Below are 27,527 nucleotides of genomic sequence, written 5' to 3'. Positions count from 1 at the left end.
TCTGGAATATAAGACGTTGCTATGTCGCGTATAAAATTTAGTGCTTGTGGCATAACATGGTTAAAGACTGGCCAAATTATTTGTATAAAATATGGCAATATTAGTCTCGCCCTTCCTTCTACTGGATGAAGTTCTCCGTGCCTCCCCACACTAGCTGCTCCCCACCGAGCTGCTCATGTTCAATGTATATTGTAAAAGTTTGCCAGTTACTTTGTGAGCAGTTAAATGTTGTACATCTGTGTTCTCATGTCTATTTCTTCTACTCTATTTCACCCCTTGAATCATTATAATGAAGTAAAATGTAAATTTTTCTCATTATAAATAGGGTCCTATGACGCAAAACATTTTCGTTGTCTACCATACTTTCACTCGAAGAATAATTTAGAATAGATTCTTTTTTTTTTTTTGCGACGCTAATGAGCAGATTTGAATGATGGTTTGATATCTGTCAGAACTGATCGGATGTAGGAAACGTGAATCGATGTAACAAGAGTGGAGGCCTCCTAACAAAGAAAATTATTCCATTGGCGGTTCTCAGAGATATAAAAACATTAGAGACTCGAAGAGTACCGCGTCTGCATGGGCGCCGCAGTGAGGCGCGTGAAAGGGGCCGAGCCCCTAGGAGCAAGCCGACGGGAAGTGCGCGTGCTATTATTAGGAGCGGCGGCAGGGCCCACGAGAGCAGAGGCAAGCCGCCGCCGCCGCAGTTTGCTGTTTGGGTGCGCCGTGCCGCCGCTGGTGGCCGTTGCGTAACGCCGCCAACGACCACCTCCCCGCCGTTATCAATAGTGCCCGTGACCTTGGCGCGCCAGCCCGCCGCGGCGGGGAAGAGTCAGGTGGTGCGGTTGGCAGCAGTGGCCGTGAGTTTGCAGTTCCACTAGGATGCGCTGTGTGGATTACGATAGCGCGGAAACAGACGCGCCAGCCGTATACTTTCCCATAATAGGTGGTTAAACTGTGCCGGGCGCGTTCAGTGTCATGAGTAACTTCTGCTAATATATTTACGACTCAGTATGCAGTAGGCTCGTGCAGATCGTCACGCTCAAAATTCCTGGTGTAGTACCGAATTTCATTGTTTTGTTTCCATATAATACCGTTACTTAATTATTCCACCAGCAACAGGAGCGCGTGCCGCCTTATCGCCCGCGCCGTGCTCTGCATGTAAAACGGATGTCTGTTATGCCATTTTAAACAGGATGATACCCGATTTTTAAAAAATTTTTAACTCTGTTTTTATTACCGAACACACATTTCCCAAACATCTGAAGGGAGAGGTCTGCCATCAGATCACTTGTCCATTTGGCACGGCCACAGTACTTTTAGTTCAAGATAATCCTTTCAAAAGAAGCCATACAGCCGGAACAGCAAGTGCGTAGAATATATTCTAACTAAATAAGGCAACAAAGCCAGAAGCATTTTCCATCACATTTTCGCCCCTAATAATTTTTTTTAATTCCCCATAACATTGTGATCAACAGTTGGGGTGTTCTGAGGGATGTGACTAGGACGAGAGCCAGTGGTTTTCTATGTTAACTCCAAACTCAGTAAAACGTCAGGTCCACGTTGTCTAAACATAATATACAAAGTCTTACGCACCAAGATATCTTCACTGCACACGAACACAAAATCAGAGCTGGAACCGTTGGGAAAATGCCGTGCTACGTTCAGAAACCTTCGGTCATTTGAGTCTGATAAGTCATACACTTACATCCCAAATTAACAGCAGGTATGCTACAGTAAGCTTAGTCACGATGCTGATTGTAGTCGATGTACAGAAGAGTTGCCTAACGCTCCATTGCCGTTGTGAATCCTAAGGGTAAGTGGAAGTCACAGTGCACATAAGTAATTGAATCCAGTAACGAATAACTGAGTGTGTCTGAATATGAGGAAGCAACAAGTGGAGCGGAATGGTTTAGTTATTGGTCAAGTGTTGACTGCCGCGCGAATGTGCGTATCAAGCATTCTACCCTGCAGCATTGCCGTGTTGGACAGTAGTAATTTTACGTCCCCCTCGAGCAGTAACAGCCAGTGATTATCTGTGACGACGGCTCATTTCACCGAACCACGTACTAGGGTGGGGGGGCTGTACTTCTCACTTCACTGTATCGAATACTCGGCACAAAGCATAATTAACGACCAGTCACTGAACCACCCATCACTGGACTAAATTACTGCGTACTGTGAAGCACCACAAGGAGCCACGCTGCCCTCAGTCCGCCCCCACCCCTACAAAAAGAGAATAAAAAATAACTGTGTAACACTATTTTAAGGCGAGACAAGTACTTTATATTGCCCTTTTTGGTTTATTCACGCAATGCTTTCTATAAAATACTTGTATTGTTTTTTTGTGTGGGCGTTCATTTCAGCTACAGTGTCAAGCCAACGCACAAAATCAGTTGCATAATGTTCTCCAAATGCTGCAAAGATCCATTTTTAGTGTGCATTCAATGCAGATTGATTAACTGGCGCCCAGAATTTTCAGTGTAAGTTCTTGTGAAAATGCAATAATCTTTCATAAGTCTTTAAATGTCATTTATCCAGTACCATATGAGCTTAAATATGTAATTTTGTGGCACTTGTGATGACCTTCACATAGGACTTAAAGAGAAATATGAGCATGTTTTATTGTTGAAATTAAAACGATGATCCCCAAATAAACCTTCAACAATATAGGATGCAATTGTGTTGGCGACGAACTTTTCGTTATCTGACGTGTACCAACATCAGAAAAACTGTCCGTCTGCTTAGCTGCGTGGCGTGGGCACGGTAGCTCAGCGTGTTCGGTCAGAGCCTTATCTGCCCTCTGTAATTTTTAAAAAAATATGAGTGAATGGATCAGCGATGAACTACAGCAAGCGTCATGGGACATCCGCCCCGAACAAGGTTGGAGATTTTCTCCGCTCGTGGACTGGGTGTTGTGTTGTTGTCATTATCATTTCATCCTCATCCTCATCACCGGCGTCGACCGAAATAAGACTTACATTCGGCGGCCTAACTTCCCCGCATGGGGCCTCCCGGCCACACGTTCATTTTTATTAGAGAAACTGAATTACATATACCTGAAGCCTATTTATGTGCGAAACCGCCCACGTGTTTGCCATGTACGTTGCATCTACGTAGCTGCAGCGTTAGGTGGGTAAGGAAAAAGTCAATAACTAAGTTTGCGGGAAATGTCTACATCTGTACCACAGCAAACCACTGTTGAATGCATGGCTGAGAATCTCGATGACACTCCCCCACCGGTCAGACATATTGTTGACCATTCGTGCTGCTCTTCTCCGTATACGTTGTCACTTTTTTGTGAGGGTCCCCACACACTCGAAGAGTAATCTAGAATGGGCCGGACGAGTGATTTGTAACCAATCTCCCTCGAGTGACGGCATTTCCTCAGCATTCTATCAAACCGAAGTCTGCAAGTTGCTTTACCAAAGATTGAGCCTATGTGATCATTCCAATTCATGCCCCTACGAAGTGCTATGTCCAAGTATTTGTACGAGTTTAGAGAGTCCATGTTAGACTTAACTAATGTTATATTCGTAGGATGCAACTTTTTTTGTGAATTGCACAGTTTGACATTTTCAAACCTTTAAAGAAGCAAGCTGCTGGATCATTGCACCACTTCGAAATCTTATCAAGGTCTGACTGCTTCCTTGTAGATAACTGAATCATCTGCAGAAAGTCTGAGGTTACCCTTAATATTGTCCCCCAGGTCATTAACATACAACATGAACAGCAAGGGTCCTAACACACTTCCCTGGGGCAAACCCGAGGTTAGCTTCATCTGTTGACATTCATCCAAGATATCGTGCTGCACCCTCCCTACTAAAATATCCTCATTTCAGCCACAAATTCCACTTGACGACCTCTACGATCGTACGTTTGCATATAAGCGAGGATGTGGTGCTGATGCCTTTCGGAAATCTAGAAGTACTGCATCTAACTGACCTGCCTCGATCTAGAGTATTCAGTAAGTCGCGTGAGAAAAGTGCGAGTTAGGTTTCACGTAATCGGTGTCTTCTGAACACATGTTGGTTGCCACGGAGGAGATCATTACGTTACTTTGCAACGCGTGCGCTTGATTCTTGCGTTCGGAAAAATCTCCTGGCTGCCTCGGCCGGGTGTGGGCGTGGGGTGCAGCCGGACAGCCGTGTCGAGCCGAGCGTCGCCGGCGTGAATGAGTTGCTGTGCCCGGCCTCCCTGACCTGCCGCTACGGCGCGCGGCCCGTATTTTTTTCGCTGCCCCCTGAAGGGTGGGGCGCAGCCGCCTTTGTGACACGCGGCGTGTCACTCAGTCGTCACGGCGGTGCGCAGAGTTCTTCTGACAGGGGCCGCCGCTGCCTTGCTGGAAACAGACGCAGCGTGAGAGGTGTGTTTTTCCCGGAGGGCGGAATGATTATCAAATCAAATACGGCGCACACTTTTCTGAATTTTGTGCTGAAATATAGTTGGAAATTTCCAAGACACTGAGCACGATTTAATAGAGTAGACCTTTACCACGTAGTGATACATGTCAGATACTTACGCGCAACGCACATGAGCGATACTACTTTCTGCTGTAGATTTCGTGCAGAATTATAGGGCAATTTCAAATCTCCTAGATTTACACGTGCACCGTTGAAGTCGCGTTAAAAGTGTGTCCTATTTGGATTCGCTGCCGCATACCGCGTTACTTCAATTGAACATAATGCCTGAATATAATTACAAAATGTTACTGTATAAGAGCGACGATAATAAACTTAGTTTAACTGGTCTGCGGTAGCTCGCGGAACATGGTAACCAAAACACAGACAATCTATGTACGCAGGTTTATTGAGACCATGAACTATTACGTTCACAAGAAATTTGAAACCCGTGTTGGGTTTCCTCGTTGACTCCTCCCTTAACATCCACCCACGAGATGATATTCGACCGATGACGGCTACTAATGGTTTATGGTTGTACTCGAAATATGCGGCAGCTGTGTTGTGAAAGTCACTTGTTCATAAGTTTAGTGAATTCCGCACAATGTTTACAGTACACCGTGTGTCCAGGTAAAGTCGTTTGTTGTGTGCCTATTCACAGAATAAAAATTTAAAAAAAATAAAAAAATTGTCGGAACACCCCGTTTAATTTTTCAGTGCCCACTCTGTGTCAACTTCTCTTCCATTGTTCAGGTAACAAACTTGCGGTGTGATAAGGTGTAGTTGTTTCTGAAAAAACACGTCGTTTCTGACTCTCACATGACGTTTTCTTCGTTTATACGACCTTAGCCATTGAGCTGCAGACCCTTGTGTGGATGCGTGGGGTCACGGCAGCGCTGCGTCGCCATGTATGTGACGCGGTCGCCCTACAAGGTCCGGCGAGCAACTGAAGCTGGGCGGAAGGCCGCGGTTTGACCCTCGCAACTGTGTCCCGCCGCTTGGCTTTAAGCCTGAACCCGAGGACCAGTATCTGGTTCCTCAACAGCCTCGAACACCTGCCGCGTGGATGTCGAGACACGAAGACTCGGACTAAGCCGAAATACAAGATACCAAGAAAGTTGAAGACAGATGAAAATAGCTTTTCTGTATTTGCATCATTCACAGCGATAATCCGTTATCAAGCTGTGGTTACGGTTTCCACCCATGCGCTTCAAATCGTGCCTGTCACAAGTAATCACGATAGTGGATTCATTACCTCTCTGGTTTTGGTAACCGAAAAGGTACAACTATTCGATGGCGACATTAAATGGGCCAGCTAAACAAAAAAAATTCTCTCGTTTTATCATGTAATAAAATTTGAAAATCTATTCCTTTTTTATTCATTGGCAAGAACGAATGCGATGTCGACAGTTAATAATTTTCTGATTTTAAAAAGTGAGAATAATTATTTGTAGCTTGCCATGGTTTGGAGTGCTCGAAACATACATCTAATAGTCTCGACGATCTCGAACAAATGCGTAACAGAACCGTTGGGGGGAGGGGGGGGGGGGGGGGCTTTAGTGAAGAGGAGATTCACACCTGTTGGCAAAGGCAAGAGAGGTGGAGGAGGAGGAGGAAGCAGCCACCTGCCTCTACAGCGAGTGCAGCTGCGACCTCTTAAGACAGCTGTTCCTCCGTGGGCACAACCTGACGCACCACATCGTTCCTATATGTACTAAGAATATTCTCCTCTACACGTCATGCTCTCTCTAAGTTCAAGAAGGCTTACAGACTGGCGTGACAAAACCCTCCGTATGATTACACGATTACAGAGCAGTCTGTGGAAGCAGTTACTCCCACGTCTGTAGGAATATTAATACGGGTTGATTTGAAGTGGAACAACCACATAAAATGAAGAATCCTCACGAAGTGCAGCCCATCGACAAGGGAAGTGGCTTACAAAACTCATTACTTGAATATTCCTCATCGGTCTTGCATCTCTACCGGGCAAGAGTGACAGAAGGAATAGAGAAGATCCAAAGAGCAACATCACATTTTGTTACAGGTTCATTTAGTAAGCACGAAAGCAGCACTGAGATGGTCATTCAACTCCTGTGGCAGATGCTGCAAGAGACACAATCTGCCTCGTAGTATGGTCTACTTTAAAATTGTGAGAGAAGAGTTAACCAATTTGTTGCTTCATCCTTCATATATCTTGCGAAAGACCACAAAGATGAAATTAGAGAGATTCGAGCACACATGGATGTTTACCAGCAGTAACTCTTTGTACAAACGTGTGCGACTGGTACAAGCGAAATGGGGAATTGACGATGTTTCACAAAGTAGCCTTTGCTACACACTGCCAGGTAGCTTGTGGAGTACAGAAGCAGAAATGAAGTCTTTTGCCATTAACACAAGATCATTAAAAAAAGGTGTCCAGTTTAGATGGAAGCTGCATCGTCTTGCTGACAGCTGCATTATATCGATACTCGGCAGTCATCTGATGTTAAAAGTAATTAAACAAAAGCTGGTGTCTAAGGGGAATTACTATGAAGTGTCACAGGACCTATTTTAAAAGTCAATTGGTTTTCAAGGGTTTGTAAATTAATTTACAGGTTACAGTAAAAAAAAAAAAAAACATAATAAAAACAGTGTATAAATTGAGCACGAACATGCTTGCCATTTAATGGTAAACGAAAAATCTGGCATACAACTACAGACAGCCACAGAATGCATCTTTCATCCATATAGTGTGAACTTCGTGTTGTGAAGTACTGTGGAGTACCTAGTACCTCCTAATCAGTTCTGGTACTAACCTATTTCATGTATATCATTTTAATGTTAAATTTTTCATACTGGTGTATTGTACTCGAGATTATAAAGCAATTGAATTGACTTTCTGAAATTTTTACCACTCGTGAAAAAGATGCTGTTGCAAATATTTCTATTTTCTGTGATCCATAAATTTATGACCTATTTTTTTATCATTTTTCTAGGCTGCCATCCTTCAGCAGACAGCAGAGTATATATACCAATTAGAACAGGAAAAAACTAGCCTACTGTCTCAGAATTGCCACCTGAAAAGGTTACTGAATAGGCAGGAGGGTCAGCATGAGCAAACTGCATCAGTCAAGCGCAGGAAAATTGAATCGAGTGAGTATAAATTTGGTTGGTATTGTAATACTCTAGAATTAAAGTTGACAGAACTTGATGTAGACGGGTGGGGCCGGCCGGTGTGGCCAAGCGGTTCTGGGTGCTTGAGTCTGGAACTGCACGACCACTACGGTTGCAGGTTCGAATCCTGCCTCGGTCATGGATGTGTGTGATGTCCTTAGGTTTGTTAGGTTTAAGTAGTTCTAAGTTCTAGGGGACTGATGACCACAGCAGTTAAGTCCCATAGTGCTCAGAGCCAGACGTGTGGGAAGCAGTGTTGTAATAGTAACTGAAAATGAAAGTTTCCGTATAGTTATTAAAACTGGATGGAGTTACTTTAGTTTATAATGGTCATGAATGTCTGGCTTTCACTAAGACTGTTCATAAAACAAGTGTTCTTAATTCAGAGTTCTTCTTCTTCTTCTAATCATAATCATCAGTAGGTATTTGTTGTGTCTAGAATCGTTTAAAAATAGTGTTTATTCATTTAGTAAATAATTAAGTAATTAGTTAATGGACAAAACGTAAGAAACATGTATCCTAGAAAGATTTTTTCAATGAACAGTATTTTAGGAAACTGTATTTCCAAAGCATGTATTTCTCTACAACACCTTCTCATTTTATCTACAGGTATGGTCGTTGTCAGTGAGTCATCAGATGAAGGCATCGGTAGCATGTCTCCAGAGCCAGCACCAGTTCCCGGAGGAGCCGCCGTTTCGGCAGCCGAAGCAAGTCGCGAACGCGACCTCATAGAACTGAGGCTCTCTTTGGATAGAGAGCGTAAACTTCGAATGCGTCTAGAGGACCAAGTCCGCGCACTGGAAAGTCAGTTGTATCCCAAACAATTGAGGGATCTCTCACATCAAGTTACTCTTCACTATCATCATGAATCTCCCACCCCTCACCAGGTCAGTAGATAATTACCAGAAACATTACACAGAACGGACTACAGAATATCATTGTTAAATTGTGTGAAACCTGTTATTTTCATCTTGAGCTGGTATTTTGTCATCCAGTGAATTTCTCTCTTCGCAGTACAGTCTAAACATTATCTTTAACCCTGCAGTATTCGCATGTTCATTCCCCACGAATGGATTTATTCCCTTTCTTTTCATCTCTTTGGACCTAGGAATCACATGACCTGAGTACCTTCCTGTTGTCAGCAGGACTGTGTTACTCCTTTGTTTTGTTTTGTTTAGAGCAGCAGTGGTGAAATAATCAAGAACAGTGGAGTGACTATCCTGCACAAGCAGCAGCAGTTGATAAGATTTGCATTTTTGACTTCTGGAGAAACAGTAAAAGGGAGCCATTATAGCCAATTATACTCATTTCTCTAGGAGTTTCTTATTGTTGGGGTGTTACTGTATGTCAGATTGTTTTGCTAGGGACAGGTCAGTTAATGGCATTGTCACTGGAATTCACGAAACCAAGTAAGCATCCAGAGGGTTCAAATTTGCATTCAGAAAATGTTGTACTCTTGTATCATTTACTCCTAAGAACAGGAAAAATGTTTTACTTCTACCCAGTACCCACCATGATGAAAAATTGATGAAGAGATTGACAAAAGTGGCAGAAACACTCACTGATTACCGAGCGAGGTGGTGCAGTGGTTGGCACATTGGACTCGCATTCGGGAGGATGACGGTTCAAATCCGTCTCCAGCCATCTTGATTTAGGTTTTCCCTGATTTCCCTAAATTGTTTCAGGCAAATGCCGGGATGATTCCTTTGAAAGGGCATGGCCGATTTCCTTCCTCACCCTTCCCTAACTGGAGCTTGTGCTCAGTCTCTAATGACCTCATTGTTGACGGGACATTAAACACTAATCTCCTCCTCCTCTGCACTCACTCACTGATTGCCTATGGCTGTATTTCCTACTGAATATTGGAGGTATCCATGCTTTAGTAGTACATGCTGCTGACAACCCAAGACGCTGGAGTAGACGAAGAGGTTTTGTGTACCTATTGTCTTATCAGCTTTTTTCGGAACACTTGGAATTCCATCCTGTCACTAAAATTTAAATGTACTAAATTGTATATTTAAAGTTATGGTGTTGATTTTTACTTATAAAACTGTAAGCTGACTGACAGTCTGCAGCAACTACTAATGTTATGAGTCTTGGCACAACTACTGGGGGGTTAGGAATCCTATGTCAACAAGTGCAGATACGTCTGTCTTGTGAAATAGTGCTAACTTTGTGGTCGAAAAAATTTATTTTAATATTTCTGTTGCTAAAATGGAGTGACACTGGTACTTTTCTGTGCAGGTGGTCACCAGTGGCAGTGGCAGTGTCCCTGTTATTGGTGCAACTATCCAGGATCTCCAGGAAACGGCAGCTGCTGTTGCACACCTACAAGTGGTTACTTCGCGATCCCCGTCACCCATCTTAGGGTTGCCACCTCCATCACCACCCCCACCACCACCTCCAGCACCACAAGTGCGTGAACCGACACCACCCCCAACTCCACAGCCACAGAGGTTACCGAGTGTTCTGGAAGCTGCCATCAAAGCAGAACCAAAGGTCGAAGTAGAACGACTTCCGTCACCGCCTGCTGCCTCTGATGATGTCACACCACAATCCAGGTACATATTATATTTCCAGATCCTTCTTGTAATCTGACCCAATCTGTAAGTTGCTGTGACATTTTTGATCTCAGTGGGTGATCTTTAGTTCGAATTTGGTTAAGCTAATCTACCATAAACATTAATTACTGAGCGCCAACTCTCGTAGAAATATCAGTTAATATTGAATGCATGCCATGTGATAAAGAAGTTAAATTGTCTGGCACCTGCAATTGAACATCTTGGACATTTTACTAATACAAGAGCACCACAGGACTCAAGACCAAAAATAAAGGAAATGTCTGGGATGTTGACATCAGTGTATAAATCACCAAATGTGAGAGTTCAAGTTTGTGGAATACCCTAATTTTCAATCTCAAGCTGAGCACAGGTGACTTCAACTGTCATAACACATCTTGCGGTTACTGGGAGATGAATAAGAATGGAGACAATCTCGAAGAATGGCCTGAACAGACTGGGCTGATACTAATACCTGACTATGCTACAAATATAGCTCCATTCTTATCCATCATCTGCCAGAAATCGTTGGAAAGGCGACAAGTTCCACGGGACTGGAAGAAGGCCCAGGTCGTAGCAATTTGTAAAAAGGGTAGAAAATCGGATGCACATAATGGCCAATTTCACTGACATAGATTTGTTGTAAAATCATGGAACATACTTTGTGTTAAGACATAATTACCTTTCTAGAGTCTGAGAAGCTCATCTGCAGAAACCAGCATGGTTTTAGGAAACGGCGGTCATGCGAGACACAGTTGACCCTGTTTGTGCATGATATACAACAGGCTCTAGATACCTGCTCCGAGGTTGATGACATATTCCTCGACTTTCGAAAGTCGTTTGGCTCTGTTCCGCACTGTGGCTTGCTCCAAAAAGTAGGTGCTTACAGTCTATCTGATGGCATATACAGTTGGATAGAAAGTTTTCTAACAAACAGAGAGCAGTATGTCGTCCTGAATGGGGAGACTTCAACAGAAACAAGCGTAACATCGTGTTCCCCAGGACAGCGTAATAGGTCCACAGCTTTTTACGATTTACATAACCGATCTGGTTGATGGGATTGGCAGCGGCAGTAGACTGTTTGCCAATGATGCTGTAGTGCAGGAAAACAGTAACACACGAAAGTTGTGAACAAATCAATGAGGATTTGCAGAAAATAAGTAGCTGGTGTAATGACTGGCAGTTATCTTTCAATATTAGTAAGTGTAACCTACTGCGTATAACGAAGCGAAAATCTCAATTAATGTAAGAGTACAAAATAAACGCCAAGTCATTGGAAGTGGTAACACCCGTCAAGTATCTGGATGTGACTATTCGAAATGATCTCAAATGGAACGATCAGATTACTCAAGTAACGGGTAAGGAGAACTCTAGATTGTGGATTATTGGTAGCATCCTAAAGCGATGTAGTTCTTCAACAAAGGAAAATATGCTTACAATCTTTAGTTCGTCCAGTCTTAGAATATTGTACATCTGTATGGGACCCTTACCAGTTGGGTCTGATTCAAGAGATTGAGAAGGTCCAAAGAAGAGCTGCAAGATTTGTGGCTGGTACATTTAGCCATTGTGAGAGTGTTACAAATCTCGTAGAAAGTTTGAAGTGGGAGACACTTGCAGATAGATGACGCGCTAAACAGAAGGGATTGCTCTCTAAATTCCAAAATCTGATCTTCGCCGAGGATGTAGAGCACATATTCTTACCACCAACTTTCAAATCACGCAATGATCACCATTCAAAGACAAGGGAAATTAGAGCTCACTTGCAGATAGATGACGCGCTAAACAGAAGGGATTGCTCTCTAAATTCCAAAATCTGATCTTCGCCGAGGATGTAGAGCACATATTCTTACCACCAACTTTCAAATCACGCAATGATCACCATTCAAAGACAAGGGAAATTAGAGCTCATACTGAGGCGTTCAGACAGTCGTTTTTCCCTCCCGCGATTGGCGAGTGGAACAGAAGGGGGGGGGGGGATGTGACTTTGGCGTGAATAGTGCCCTCTGCCACACACCGCTTGGTGGCTAGCAGAGTATATATGTATATCCGAAGCTGCTATTCTCCTCTTATAGTGGGTGATGGTGTGGTAGTTATAATCCAGGTAACATCTTCGTCAGTGAACACATTGCCCAGCATGCAAAGAAGAAAATTTTGGGGCCTCTCCTTCAGCCTGACCAATTATCTGCAGTGCTGCAGCAACGGTGAAACTTGAAAATGTCCAGTTTCTTAAGATTTAACTTTAAGTTAACACAGTGGGCAAAGTTCTGCCTAATACTTAATAAAAAAAAGTCATAAATATTGAACCGAACCTAAGGATGTATAATAGTTTCATCAAATTAGAATTGTCTCTCATAGATACTTCACCAGGGGCTGCAGAATGTCTTACATCCCTGGACTCTATCACAATTCAAGATCTCTCCTTTGGAAATACGAACACCTATTTGAAGCTGACTGATTCTATGAAGAAACAATTCAGACAGACGAAGATCTTTTGAATGCTGTATCAGTTAAGAGAAGAGAGAAATGCTGTAGTACAGTGTCCTAACTAGACCTGAAATGGAACACCAGTAAGTGATGGCAGTTGAGGAAACTTTAGTGCTCCAACAAATGCTCTGCCAAGCCTGTCATGTAACTCCCAGTAATATTGCACGTCAATTACTGCTGAATGGGAAGACTTATAGAACAGTAAGTACCAAAGAAATCTTCCTGTGGAAGATTGCCTTGGTTCCGCTTTCACCATTGAATAACTGGAAATAGTTTTCCAATCTGTGGAGAATAGTAAAGCTGAGAACTTCGATGATCTAAACCAAAATGAATTAAAGTGTTTTGGCCAGTAACAGCAATTGATCTTAATCTAAATGGACATCTGCATTTAAAAATTACAAGTTCCTAAGATCTGGTGCAAAGCTAAAGCCGTAGTAGTTCTGAACCCTGGAAAGGATCCAAAACACTTCGTAGCATTTTCTCTTCTTTGACAACTGTTTAAAGTCTTGGAAAGTCTAATCCTCAGTCACATCTTAAAACATGTTCATGAAAACCTTATAAAGTATTCTACCCAGAAAAGTTGTGCTGTTGTTGGATCCTTAATCTAGTACATAGTCATAAGATACGAAAGAGGAAAAGATAAAACAGGGACCTTCATAGATCTGTCACCCATCTATGACAGCCAGCTGCCAGAAGTTGATTAGAAAGGAATATTTAATCATAAAAAAACTACCGTATTTACTCTAATCCAAGCCGCACTCGAATCTAAGCCGCACCCGAAAAATTAGACTCGAAATCGAGGAAAAAAAATTATCCCGAATCTAAGCCGCACCTGAAATTTGAGACTCTAAATTCAAGGGGAGAGAAAAGTTTTAGGCCGCACCTCCAAATCGAAACAAAGTTGATCCATTGTAATATGAGACACAATTTAGGTCAAATGAATGACGATACAGCTACAGTTCGTCGTTTTTTTTACCCTTATATATATATAAGGATTCCAAACCAGCTCTCCCTGCACTACTACATGCAACGAAAGCAACAGTAATCCACCCATTACCTAAACTGGAAGATGTAGAACTCTTCATTAAAGAAAAATTAAACCTCGCGCCACAAAACAAGGTAGGTCCATTAATAAGAGTAAATTGAGTAGTTTTAACTACTCCCCTTACTTCGTTCTTTTTACCCTTCGCGGAAGATGTCGAAGCACCAAGAGTGCCGTCCACATTTACAAGTGTCTTATAAACAAGCAATCGTCGGCGACGACGATAACAACAACAACAATATATATATATACAACAATACAACAACAATATATATATATATATATATATATATATATATATATATATATATATATAAGCGAAACAATGGCAAGAGACTGCTATTTGTTGTTACTTACACTGCTGCTTTCTTTGATAATGATGAACAAGTACCAAATAATAGGCTGCGTATGACAGAAGATGTTCTGAACGAGAGTTTAGCGAAAATTTTTCTCCGTTTGAAAATCTTTGTAAACGCCTCATTAGTACATTACGTTCTGCACAAAAATCAGAGTCATCATAGATTTAAAAATCTAGTCAATTGCCGTGCTTCATTTCTGACTGTATCACTACTAGGCATACGAATAATACGAATATAAACATGACATGATATGTATATTCTTCCGCATTTGTCGTCGTCTCACTCTAGTTTCATAGTTTATTAGGCAGACAGAATTTAAATGAGATAGCAGCAAACACGAAACAAATACATGGCAAAATGTTTATATTCGAATTATTCTTATGGTGAAGAGAATACTGCATGTGATTCACAATTCATGAAAGTTCCTGTTAGCAACCATCTCTACTCACAGGTAGGAAAAAATTCAGAACGTAGAGTTGGCCATATTGGCAAACATCCAGAACAGTCTTGCCAGTCGGATTTTCGTAGTACATTGAAATGCTGCTACATTCGAAGATGAACAATATGGAATTTGTATTTACTTCATTGTATAATGTATGAAAATGCAATGGTCGAAACTCGGGGCGTAGGAAAAAGCTCGTCTTCCACCTTTTTTTTTTTAATTTATTTACTGACGCAGAGGTTTTGGCGCCAGTATTTATCTTTGTGCCTGCAAAGCATGCCTGTGTAGCGCTACATATATTTGACGGCAGAAGTTAGTTGTGGCGACACCTACCAAATTTTTCAGAACTTCCACTTACTCTGCAAAACAAAAAAAAAAGTGCGGCTTAGATTCGAGTAAATACGGTACTGTTTAACACAGTTTATCTGGTGTTTTCAGTGAAACAGTTTTCTTGTCACACTGCTTAATAAGAGGAGCTGATGGAGAGCCTTGAAGAATGGTCTCCGTCAGGGTAGTTTTGACAACCCTGATGTACAACATAAACCCAAATGTTCAACCCATGAACCCTGGAACATTACTTATGCAGGTGATACAGCAACTGCAGCTCAAGGCAAAACCATCGAGGAAGTAGAGATGAAGCTGACAGCAACCCTTGAAGATATCAGCAAGTTTTATGATAACAATATAAACCCAAATCCCAGAGAGATGCAGGTCTGTGCCTTTCGTCTGAGAAATTGGGAAACCAGGAGGAAGTTAACTATTGTCTGGAGAGAGCAACAACTGTGTCACCATGAAACTCCAAAACACCTGACAGTAAAGTTGGATCATAGTCTCACAGTCGAAGATCATTATCAAGAAGCAAAGCTAAAAGCATCTGCGCAAAACGTTATTCATCTGTAAACTTAGTGGCACCACCTGGGGCTCACAACCAGAAGTGCTCTGTACAAGTGCCGTGCCACTATAGTGCTGGGTATTCTGCTGCAGATAAGAGGATATAGCCTTGAATGAGACTGGATGCATCAGGATTGGCTTGTTAGGACCAGCTCCTGTCACCAAAGTTTACCAAATTATGGGTATAGTGCCAGCTGACATCTGCAGAACAGTAGCAACAGAAATGGAGGAAAGGAAGTAGGAAATCGATCCTCGGCACTTACAAACATCCTTGTGTGGAATATGAATCACAAAAGGCTAGTTGGAGGCCCTGGAGAAGCTTTATATACACTTCATCACCTGGAACTTGCCAAACAGAGCTATGGCAAAATTTGTGGACCGAAAGAGTTTGGGAGAACATTGAAGGGGAATCTGCTGTGAGCTAACATTTGCAGTATGTGACGTGGAAGGCACCAAACCAGTTGGGCACGGGAGTGTTAGAATGCAAGGCGAGCCTAAGGAAGTAGGGTTTCACAACTGAAGATGACTCCTTTTCATGAAGTGGCTTGCAGGACCCACATCATCTCCTGATCTGCATAAATTTGTCAGATTCTGGCACCACAAAAGATTTATGTGCATCAAGTGATAAGACCATGTAGACAGTAGAATTCGGGATCTTACTGTCCATCTAATAGAAAATCAGCAGTCCCTGGCAGAATTTTAAGTGCAAAAGGCAAATCCAACACTTTTTGTGCCATTGTATTAAATCGGTGTCCTACTTTCCAGGCAACAAAAACACACAGGTTGCCGATTATCAACTGCTTGATGTCAATGGTGGGCCAAAAATCTTTCATTGGAAGTTAAAAATATAGGGCCTTCTGGGCCATTTCAGATACAAAATTCTTTCCACATAGTCCTAATTCTGTTGGAACTGCCGTTAGGCGTATGGAATCTGGTATTGTTATATTACAAGGCAAGGGGACTATAGTTGAGGTTCGCCTCAAGAGAATGGACAGATTGCATGCTCTGGTTTTCTTGCTGCTTAATATAGTTGTTAGCAAGACACATCTTACAAAGAGCTGGAGGAAGGAACACACAACAAAGCACCTCACGGAACGTAATTTCCTCAGTTTTCTACTTTTTGTTCTGTGTAACACTGTTCCGTTTGTCGAATCTTTCCTCTCCTCTCTTTCTATCTTTCTCCCCCGCGCCCCCCCCCCCCCCCCCTTTTTTTTGTAATGGCAGTAACATAAAACATACAAAAATTCAGTATTTATACCTTCTGCTTCTTTTTCTCAGGCTGTATGCTGCAAGTACATCGAGGCAAAACCTGGAAACCATTGTGGAAGCCATTCGCCACTTGGAGGGTGACCAGTTCATCAGTGACGAGCCTACGCAAGAAGCTCCTCTGGCTCTGACAACCCATCGAACGGGTCCAACTAGTGGAAGTGCTGAGGGCTTCTTGCATTTCCATTCGCACCCCATTCCATCTCAGCCGCAGCGGCCCCTGTCGTCCACAGCTGCCTTGCAGCAGCAGCGTCCTGGTGTTATCGTCGTAAAACAGAGCACGTGATTATTGCACGAGAGCTCTGTCTCGCATGACGTGACTGGATTTGATTTCAGTTGATTTTTACTTTCTTATTAGCTTGTAACTGGCGAGGCATTAAACTGTACTCTGAAGTTGTACTGTCTGCTTTAAGGATTCATATATATCTATATGTACATAATATATACATGTATGTATGTACACATTCTGCATACATACCATAGTTTCGACTGCATTTTTAGACTGGTGTAGGAATGTGGCAATATCATTCCTTTTGCTAGGAGGGTGTTAGGGTGTAACACTCGATGAATCCTAGCATGTAATGGTGGTCTGTGTTAAATCAAAGTGCAAACCAAGCAATAAAACTTTGTTTTCCTTCTAAATACTGGGTCTGACATCAAAATTTGCCATATTGAGAAGCAGATATTAGAGCTGTGACTGGCTTTAGTTATCCTAAGCTCTGTGGAACCCGAAGTTGCCTCCGGTTTTCGGATGACTGAATACCGACTGGTCTTTTGAGTGGTAGACTTTTTTAATTGTTTAAACTGTAGAAGAAAATAGTAATAGATACAGAGAAGCTAGTATACAGACAGTTGTGCATTTGAAATGCTGTATGGCGTTGCTTGTCAAAGTAGCAGTTTTCTTTGGTGTTTCAATTTTTGTTGTTGTATATATTTGTCTCTCTCAAAGTTACAAGCAAGTAAAACATACACTAGCCTGTTTTGTGGGCTGAAACTGAACAAACATTTTTGATGTTCCATCTCATTTGCTATAAGTATATAGCTTACATTTTTTAAACATGTCAATATGTGGTATTCTGTTGTGTTATCTCGTTCGCTGACCCTCGCTTTTCTTTTGTACATAAGATTTATTTCTTCAGCGTGAGTGTTTTGAAGCTTGCGTGTATTTGTATACGTCTGAGAAATGTTGTAAGATTTATTTTGTTTTCTATAAAAATAAAAACTGCTGTAAAATGAACTAAAACATTGGCTGATGGTGATCGCCTCGTGTATCTCATAAGAGTAACGTTACTAAGGCTAGTTCTGTCTTTGTGTATATATTACTTCTTTTGTTAGGTCAGTTTAGAAATGGACACACAACATGTAAGAGTGAGTGCTACGTAAAGTATTGCGTGTGTGTTGAAATGTTTACTTGTAGGTGTCGTTACATATAAGATTTTCAAAAGGTATAAAAAAATATAAAGTTCCACGTGCTTGGAACAGTACTGATAAATTAGGTATTACCATTAAGCTACTTCTTATCAGTTTACTGCAACATTAAGAAAATTTTTATTCATTCTTTGCTTATGTTACATTTCTAAATTCTGTGTTATTGTTAAATCAACTTCTATTTTCATTAATACAAAAGACTGGTTTTTCATTTTCATAATTGAAATGTATCAACTCAAAAGACAAGTGTCAGGGAGAAAGTTCCTTTTGTACATTGCTGAAGGCACACGTCATTGTAAATTAAACAATTTTGTAGTCTATTGAAAAGGGAGACATTGGTTATTGATTTGGTAGTAATATTATTGAGAATAGTGTTTATGATGCAGTTTAATGAATTTATTATGCACTCCTAGTATATCAAAATTGAGGTACAAAACCACCCTTTGTTGTTTGCTTTAGAAACCAATTATATCTTCATTTTATTTAAGTGTGTGTGTGTGTGTGTGTGTGTGTGTGTGTGTGTGTGTGTGTGTGTGTTCCCTTTGGAATTAAAAGAATGCTGTGCTTGGAAAAATCTGAATAAATCATTGTAATACATTTTTCTAATTAGTATTATGTTTTCATAATCATTTTGCACTACTGTGATCTGAACCATCAGGATTAGTCCGAATAAACTTTTTTCCTCATTTGAGAAGCAACAGTTTCTTTGCATATTACATCCGAAAGTCATCTTTTCCTATGTAAATCTGTTTCTACAGAATGCCAAATACAAGAGTGATGTTTGATTCATAACAGGGTTTCCAACTTTGCTCTATGTTGTGAATGGTATGTTGAATTGAGAATTCAGGCAATTGTGTATTGCTCAATGTTTGAAAATCTAGATACTTGTATGGCATTTCTGATATTTTTGAGAAAGCAGCATTACTTTTTAATTGCATCTGAAATACGTCTAATGGATTAATTAGAATTAGCCTGTTTTAATCTGAACCCAATTTTTCATTATGTAAAACATGTAAAACTTCATTCTTTTTTCTTGTGTTATATTGAGCCAATTATTCTGTAAAGCAATTGCAGTATGTCATAAGCTACCGTATTTTCTCTGATTTTTACATTGTAACTCAACTGAAGCATTTGGAGTTCATTGCAAACTGTGAATATGACAACAGTTGAGAAATGTTACATAGTTTCTAAGTCTGTAGGTACCAGTAATTGGTTTCATGTTGTAGAACACATTTTAATGCTTTTTTCCTGTTAGAAACATTTACTCATTATCTTTAAAAATTCTTGTCTGTTTTTCAGTGTAGATCCTAAGTGCTTCTCATTTTGAAGTGCTAATGTTTTATGGACATTTATGCATATATATCTACATTATCCAGAATTATAAATTGCAAATTGCTAATGTGATTTACAACAGTACCCTAATTCAAAATTATGTATCCACAAGGAAGCAGGTTGCCTCTTTATTTTCTCAGTTTTGTTATATGTGGCTTTAGTTCAGAATTTGGTTATTATTGTCATTAAGTTTGTAAATCTTCACACCGTCCTTGTCTTTCTTTGATTTATGTCTTATTTGAGTGATTGAAGATCTCTGTTAAACTGAGATGTGCAATTCTCTTTACTTCCTAAATTCTGGATATCAAGCAATATCCCCCCCCCCCCTCCTCCCCCAATCAACTAGCCATTCAGGGTGAGAGTTACATACATTTAATGATCTATATTTTACAACTAGTTGGGTATTAATTATGTGGATTATTGATATACTTACCACTGAAACAGTTTGTCAAGACGACAGTTTTTGTAGTCACATCAATTTAACACTATATCACAGTTTCCTCTTGGTCATTGCCACAGTTGCTTCATTTGTTTTAATTTTACAGTGTTTGTAACAAGCACTAAAATTTCTTATGAAATTTACCTTAGATGATTTTATATACAGATCAGAATTCTACCAATTTTTATTAAATCATGTTTTGATTAAGAGTCATTTAATTTAAAATTGTTCATAAAAACTGGCTTCAGTTTTGTATTACAAGTATTAAACAAAAGACATCCTGTGGTATTCATTGAAACTGTTTTACCTTTTCATATATTCATTAAAAGCCATGTTAAAAAGGTGTATCCTTTTAATTATATCTAGTGATCCATTCATAACCACTAATTTTATGCAGTTAGTCTTCTAAGTGCTTCATAATTACTGTTAATCTCCGTAGCAGTCTTGCTTGCTTTTGAGATTGATATATAAAGCAACACGCTAATGACACTGGAATCTGCAGAGGCTTATGAGGCGAATAATTTCTAGTGAACTTGCTTGAAGACTACCTATTTTAGATTAGGAGCCGAAACTTTTTACTTTATTGTACAGATTTCTTGGGTATTTGGAAAAGAAAAGCATATACAGTGATTATGGTACACAAAAAAATATAAGACACATACATATTTGCTAAACTTAGAAAAGACTGAAAATCCTCCACTGATAACCTCCATCTACATCCACGCGATTACTCTGCTATTCACAATAAAGTGCCTGGGTTCAACAAATCACCTTTAAGCTGTGTCTCTACCATTCCACCCTTGAACAGCACGCGAGAGAAATGAGCACTTGCTGTGTGAGCCATGATTCCTCTTATTTTATCATGATGATCATTTCTCCCAATGTGGGTGAGTGCCAACAGAATGTTTTCACAATTGGAGGAGAAAACTGGTGATTGAAATTTAAAGAGAAGATCCTGTTGCAACGAAAAACACCTTTGTTTTAATGATTGCCACTCCAATTCTAGCAACAACGGTGACGATGAAACGCAAATTTCATATGTTTTAAAGTATGTGGCTTAATGGCATAGCAATGGAGCACTGAATTTACGGCTCAGCGGAAGGGGGGGCAATTTTGATTTAGGTGCTCCATCCTAATCAACAACTTTAGGTCTCATAAATTACTTTGAGGAGAAACTGGTATGAGTATTTAACATGATTGTGATCTATGCTAAAGCCATCTCTACCCTTTGCCATATTTTATGTACACAAGGTGACTGTAGAGATGGAAAACAAATTGCGATATGTTAATTCCACACAGTGTTGAACTGTTATGTTTCTTCATGTTAATCCATGGCTGGCTGATCGTATACTGAAACTGAGTGTGATGCTGTTTTGTCATAAATCTGAATTACTGATCAATATGGAGTATTTGTAGCGAAATTAAATGGTTGTGTTATCGGTGTATTATAGCTGTCTGCTTGCATAGCTGGATGCTTGCATAGCTGGAGTGTTACTTATCTTCTAGAAATGAAAAGGCTCACATACATGGACAACACAACAAGATAAAAAAAATTAGAATCATCTGTGATTACTAGTTTGCTGGTCTTTCCTCACTGCATTCCATAAATTCTATATGAATATTACATCAGTACGTTCATTATGAATTGTTATCATTGAATGTCGGTGCTTGGAGAACCCACAGCAAAGCCACAGTAAATAATTCAAAGTGTTTGTTAGGCAACTGATAAATTACTTAACTGAAGCTTGTGAATATGTCTGCTTCAAGAAACTAATGTCGACTCTATAAATTTCACTCTAGATCATGCAACCATGAAAATTAAATTGAACACGAAAGTGGCAGTGACAAGATGATGGCAGAAAGACTGGATGACCCAAGAACTGAAGAAACAGTATGCACATATCCTGCATCAGTGTGAGTTCAACTGGTCATTGGACAGTGAGACAATAATATGTACATATTATATACAAGCAGATATTTTTTTACAGTGCATATGGACTCGGTGTAGAAATGAACGCAACTACATACGGGTCCAAAAGGTATACAAATACGTAATGAACAGTACGTGCGTTCGAAAGGAGTTTCTCTAGTTCTATGGCAAGTGAAGGAAAGTTATATCACAATGACAAGGATATAGACTGATGATTTTGGGTAAAGTATATAGGGGACAGGCAAACTAATGCGAACACCTGTACTTACTTGAGAATGTTTTATTAATAAGGAGTTGGACCCCCATTTGCCTGTAATAAAGCTGTGATTCTTCTTGGAATATTGGCATATAATGATTGTATAATCTCCTGTGAAATGTTATGCCACTCTTCGATCAGAACCTCTTCTAGCTACTGTAGTGACGAGGGAGGTGGAAATCTGCTGCGGAGTCTGCGCTCCAATACCGTCCACTAGGGTTCTATAATGTTCAAGTCTTGGGACTGTGCTGGATGCTGCAGTTGAGTTGCATGCTCGTCTTACCACGATTGTACTGTCCTGGCTGTGTGCATTATCGTCCTGAAATACGGCATCAATGTTGGGACAGAATCTTGGGGTGCACCTGATCACCTAAAATGTTCACATAAGTGTTGGCTGTAACACGAGTTTTGAGAGTAATGATGGTACCAGCAGAATACCATGATATGGCTGCCCACACCATCACACTTCCACCTCCATGCTTAACAGTTGGAATAAAGCAAACAGGATTGTAGGCTTCTTTTGGCGTTCTCCAGACGTAAACCCGCCCCGATGTAAATAATGAAAACGTTGACTCGTCAGCCCATATGACGTGTTTCCACTGATCAGCTATATAGGATTTATGTTCCTGACACCATGTTTTACGCTTCTTTGTGGTGGTTGTCGACACTAATGGTTTCAGTATAGCAGCTCGTCCATGAATATTCGCTTTATGGAATTCTCAGAGGACAGTGTCGATAGACACAGTGTCTCGAAGATGGCTGTTGAGCTCTACTGTCACTAGCTTTGTGCTGTTTTGACACAATTCGTGTTAGCGTACGACGATCTGTGTCATTTAGTTTTTATTTGCATCCTCTATTATGTCGACACGATGATGTCTTTCCATGTTTTGTGGAGGCTGTCATGACTGTTGAAACAGTTGCACTTGAAACATTCAGTAAGTTGGCTGTCTTGGTTACTGATGCTCCAGCTAATCGGGCCCCCACCATCTGCCCTCGTTGGAACTCGTGTTAGGTTATTCATTGCATGTAGACCTCGGCCATGGAATGCAAATACAAAGTGCACACTACTCGTAAACAACCTGCACTGATGCCTAGTCCGTACCGAACACCCAGAGTTCAGCATGACATGTGCCTTTCCTGCGTTATTGAACATCTCATTATTACTACTGTTCACATTATTTTGCCTATCCCCTGTAATATGTGAAGAAGAAGACCCCTTTGAATGCACTAAACTTCAGAAATTGAGTGAGGCTTCTATAGCATCATTCAGTGATCGAGTAAGATATCTAGTACACAGGTGCACCAGTATTTTCTTCAAAACAGGAGCCGCCACCTTGACACAACTGATCGACTTATGCAGCACTGTTGGATGGTTTAGTTAAGCTCCATTGAGATAACTTTCCAGTCTGTGAAGTGGCTGCAGCAGTTTGTACCCAAATGTGCAATATCGCACTGGAAACTAATGTGATGACAATATTAAATTTCTAAGTGAAGCAGAGTAAGAATTTAGGAAAAATGCATGTGAGAAGTGAAGTGGTGGGAGGAGTACCCCTTCCAACACACAATGCCAGTGGTCTGTTATTGGCCACATTCGAGCACTGGTTTTGTTGCTCGCCATTTGTGACCTTATGTATAACACCAGCAAGCAGGGAAATATTCTATTGAAACTATTTAATATGTTTACAGTGCTCAAACGTCTTGCTCCTAATAACTGTTACGATGTTGCTGATAAATGCAATCATGAAAATGTTTTTAGGACAGCTTGTATGACTGTCTAGAGGAGGGGTTGTTGAATACAGACCAGATCAAGTATTCGTGCAGCCTGCGCTTCTCAGCCATATTTTATAATAATATGCATGTAGCAACTAACAGCCAAATCCAAAATGATGAGCTAACATTAACAGGTTCTTAATAGCGTAGTTTTTCTGGTTAGTAACTAATAAAAACACTTACAAAGACAGTTCTGTCTTAAGATGAGGTCAATTTTAATTGACTTGATGAATTTGCCTGTGAGCTGAATAAAGTTGGCTGCCTACCTCAATTGCAGATTAGATTAGTACTTGTTCCATAGATCATGAATACGACACTTCGTAATGATGTGGAACATGTCGGGTTAATAAAAGGTGTCTGTACAAGATATTACATTACACAAAATATTACACGACACTTAATGTTTTTTTTTAGTTGGGGAAATTACCCACTTACTATATCCAAAAATTCAACTAATGAGTAGGAGGAGTTGCCATTAAGAAATTCTTTTAATCTCTTTTTAAATGCTATATGGCTATCTGTCAGACTTTTGATGCTATTAGGTAAGTGACCAAAGACTTTTGTGGCAGCATAATTTACCCCCTGCTGAGCCAAAGTTAGATTTAACCTTGAGTAGTGAAGATCATCCTTTCTCCTAGTTTTGAAGGATCAGAGGGCTAGGTAGCTTGGCCATTGCTGAATTAGATGAGGGGAATCATCATAATTTATTGCGTTAACGGACCTTTGTGGCCTACAGCAGAAGACCAATAGGAAAAAAACATTACATACACAAAAATCCCAATAAAAGGAATGTCTCTCAATCCCAAGAGAGGAGGTATTTGCTGCAGATGGCACTCCATCTTTTTTGGTCTCTAGCATAATCGTCCATGGCCACTAGTTCCAATTCTTGAAGGATTATCACTCAATCCTTCCATCGCATTCTTGGGCATTATCCTGTGGGTTGAGAGTGGAGGATGCTCTTAGGAAGGGATCCGTCGGCTTGTAAGATGTTGCCAGATCATTGTAGTCACCTCTGTCCCAATATTCGTCCAATGTGTGGCTTTCCAAACCTCCGGTGCCGGTCTCTTCTTTCCCATTTACCTTCCATGTTATTGAAGACAGGTCCATAGATCTTCCAAAGTGTGTTCCTTTCAAATGCACATATTGAATCTTCTGTTGTTGCTGATGTCGCCCACGTTTCACAGCCGTATAAGAGTACTGACCTCACCACTGTCGTGTACAGATGGACTTTGTTCTTGTGAGATATCAGACGCGATTTAAAAAGATTGTTCAGACTAAAGAACACGCTATTAGCTCTTGTTATGCGTTGATATACTTCTTTTGTCATTCCACTTTTGTTGCTTAATATTGAGCCCAGGTACTGGAACTCTGCAACTCGTTTGAAGGTATGCCTGTCTACAGCAATGGAAGGAGGGGGAATTCGACGACGTGATACTCAAAGATATTTAATTTTGTCTTCATTCACTTCCAGCCCAATTTACCTTGCATTGTGGAGGAATCGGGGAGTATCAGCACACATTTGCTCTAGAGGGTCGCCAACGATCATGTCAAATTCCAGAATTGTGTCTGCTCCCACCATCTCTGTTTTTCTAGTTCGAGAAGTGTCACAGCTTACTTTTTCCAAGGCCAAGTTAAATAATACTGGTGCCAATGGATCTCCTTGTCTCAATCCATTTTGGATAGTGAAAGGTGGTGATGGTTGCCACACTGTACTTTAGAAGTTGACTAGTAGTAGCAAGCTGCAATTGGATGGATGTATTTCGATGGGATGCCAAGTTCCTCTAATGTTTCCCATAATGTGACGTGGTCAATGCTGTCATAAGCTTGCCGAAAATCGATGAAGATGAGATGTAGCTCCTGATTGAACTCATAGAATTTTTCTATCAACTGCCTCAAAGTAAATATGTGGTCAATGGTAGACCATCTGGGGACGAACCCACATTGAAATATGCCTACAATTCCTTCAGCTAGTGGTTTCATTCAGTTTAGCAGCAGAGTTGTAAAGACTTTTGTATCCAATTTCAAGAAGTGAAATTCCTCGATAGTTGGATACTTGGGTAGCATCATCCTTCTTGAAGATGGGACATATAATTGCTCCCTTCCATTCTTCAGGAATTATTTCTGCTGCCCAGATATTACTCATTTCAATGCATCCAACAGTAGTTGCCCTCCCAAGCGAAGCATCTCAGCTGTGATACCACTACCTCCTGGAGCCTTGTTGTTCTTGGGTAATTTTAGAGCAACAATGATTTCTTCCTCTGATGGGTCAGGGATTTCTACTCTATCAAAACGGGCTCCCGTCTTGAGTTGTCACCGTCAGTGGAAAGTCCCAATTCAATAGGTTCTCAAAATGTTTTTTAAACAGGTTTCCCTGCTCTTCTGGCGGCACCACTTCACCCGTCTCATTCTTTAGAACCAATGTACGTTGTCGGTAGACACCTCTGGCAAATCTTGAGGCCTGGAAAAACAAGCGTGATGACTTTGCTTCTTTTACTGCTTTCAACAGTCTGTTATGGTGTTCCTGTTTCTTCTTTCTCCTGAGTTTGTCCGTGTTACACCTCACTTCACAGTAGGCTGCCCTTGCTTCTTCTGAAAGTTTTTCTAACCATTGTATCCTCTTCGCTGATCTCATCCCAACGTATTCTCAGCAGTCTCCATCAAAACAAAGTTTATTTCTGCGTTTTGGGTGGCAATGAAGTTCTCCTCTTGCGCTCTGTAACATGCCAACTATGTGTCTTCCACGTTGGTAGGGTTCTCCGATATTGTGAGATTTTCTGCAATATTATCTTTATAGTGTTGTCTCACTTCTACATCTTCCCACTTATCCTTGTCTAAGGGGGCCATCTTTTCAGGATTTCTTTGCCACTTGGTGTAAAGTTTCAGGCATAGTTTGACTACCACCAAGAAATGATCGGAATTCATATCTGCCCCCGGAAGGATCGCACATGGTCGACACTACCATGGCATCCTTGGTCAACGAGAACATGGTTGATCTGATTCATCGTACTTCAATCTGGGGCAATCGTTGGACGATACTGTACTTCTCTTCCCACTTGAGCGTTGAAGTCTCCCATTATCAAGTGAATTGAATGTCTTGGTAGTCTGTCTACTACATTCTCTAGTTCAAGGTAGAAATCATTCTTTGTTTCCTCATCAGCATCCTCTGATGGAGCATGACAGTTCACTAGGGAGATCTTAGATGGTTTAGCATTTAAAATCATCCAACATATGCGGTCACTTATTGGAGCCCATTTGTTGACAGCTGATATCATTTTATTGTGGACAGAAAATCCAACCGCCGAAGTCCAGGCCTGACTTCGCTCATTGCTGTTAAAGAACATGTGGGTATTTCCAGTCTTCATAACACCCTCCGGAAGTATCATTTCTTGGATTGCTGTCACTAGGTCTTGATATTTACTCAGTTCTTCTCCAAGCTGTTTCATTCTCCCTGTCATGATTGACCTTACATTCCATGTTCCAATTCTAAATCCAGAGAATCCATTTACGTACTCAGTTTTGTCAACATTTTGATCTATTCAGCTTTTCCTTTTGTCTTTTTCTTTAACCAGATTCTTTTTTTTTGCAGAGGAAGGGGTTTGGCTCATCCTCTAACCCCCCTCCTCCTCCTCCTCCTCAACCAGGCTTGGGACCAGCAATGGCGGAAAGAGGAGAATAATTTATTTATTTATTTTTTCCCTTATTGACAACTCTCCGGCATGTGCGATTCATACCGACCAGCTGCTAAGGTAGAAGAAATGTGACACTGAAAATACTTGG

At 40.8% G+C, this 27,527-nt stretch overlaps 2 protein-coding genes across 3 annotated transcripts in view; one reads left to right on the top strand and one right to left on the bottom strand.

The window, feature by feature from the left end:
- The window catches only part of LOC124619299 (transcription factor AP-4), an 86,583-nt gene extending 66,514 nt beyond the window's left edge, over positions 1 to 20,069 (top strand). For both annotated transcript variants that reach the window (XM_047145585.1, XM_047145586.1), the window contains exons 3-6: positions 7,376 to 7,532; positions 8,163 to 8,440; positions 9,798 to 10,114; positions 16,608 to 20,069. In XM_047145585.1, the coding sequence (XP_047001541.1) occupies positions 7,376 to 7,532; positions 8,163 to 8,440; positions 9,798 to 10,114; positions 16,608 to 16,881 (1,026 nt within the window). In that variant the 3' untranslated portion in view covers positions 16,882 to 20,069. The remainder of the gene's footprint in view (positions 1 to 7,375; positions 7,533 to 8,162; positions 8,441 to 9,797; positions 10,115 to 16,607) is intronic.
- A 6,689-nt stretch (positions 20,070 to 26,758) lies between these two features.
- On the bottom strand, positions 26,759 to 27,205 carry LOC124620023. Its single transcript, XM_047146689.1, has one exon. It carries the CDS (start codon positions 27,203 to 27,205, stop codon positions 26,759 to 26,761), a length of 447 nt encoding a protein of 148 aa, XP_047002645.1.
- Positions 27,206 to 27,527: the final 322 nt, after the last annotated feature.

The sequence above is a fragment of the Schistocerca americana genome, chromosome 6 (assembly GCF_021461395.2).
Source record: "Schistocerca americana isolate TAMUIC-IGC-003095 chromosome 6, iqSchAmer2.1, whole genome shotgun sequence".
Classification (NCBI taxonomy): Eukaryota; Metazoa; Arthropoda; class Insecta; order Orthoptera; family Acrididae; genus Schistocerca; species Schistocerca americana.
The sequence above is the reverse complement of the archived record's forward strand: the minus strand, read 5'-3'. Positions and strand labels throughout refer to the sequence as shown.

What these genes read in the sequence shown, in the direction of transcription:
- LOC124620023 (XM_047146689.1), bottom strand. Translation starts at nt 27,205, where the DNA reads ATGACAGGGAGAATGAAACAGCTTGGAGAAGAACTGAGTAAATATCAA.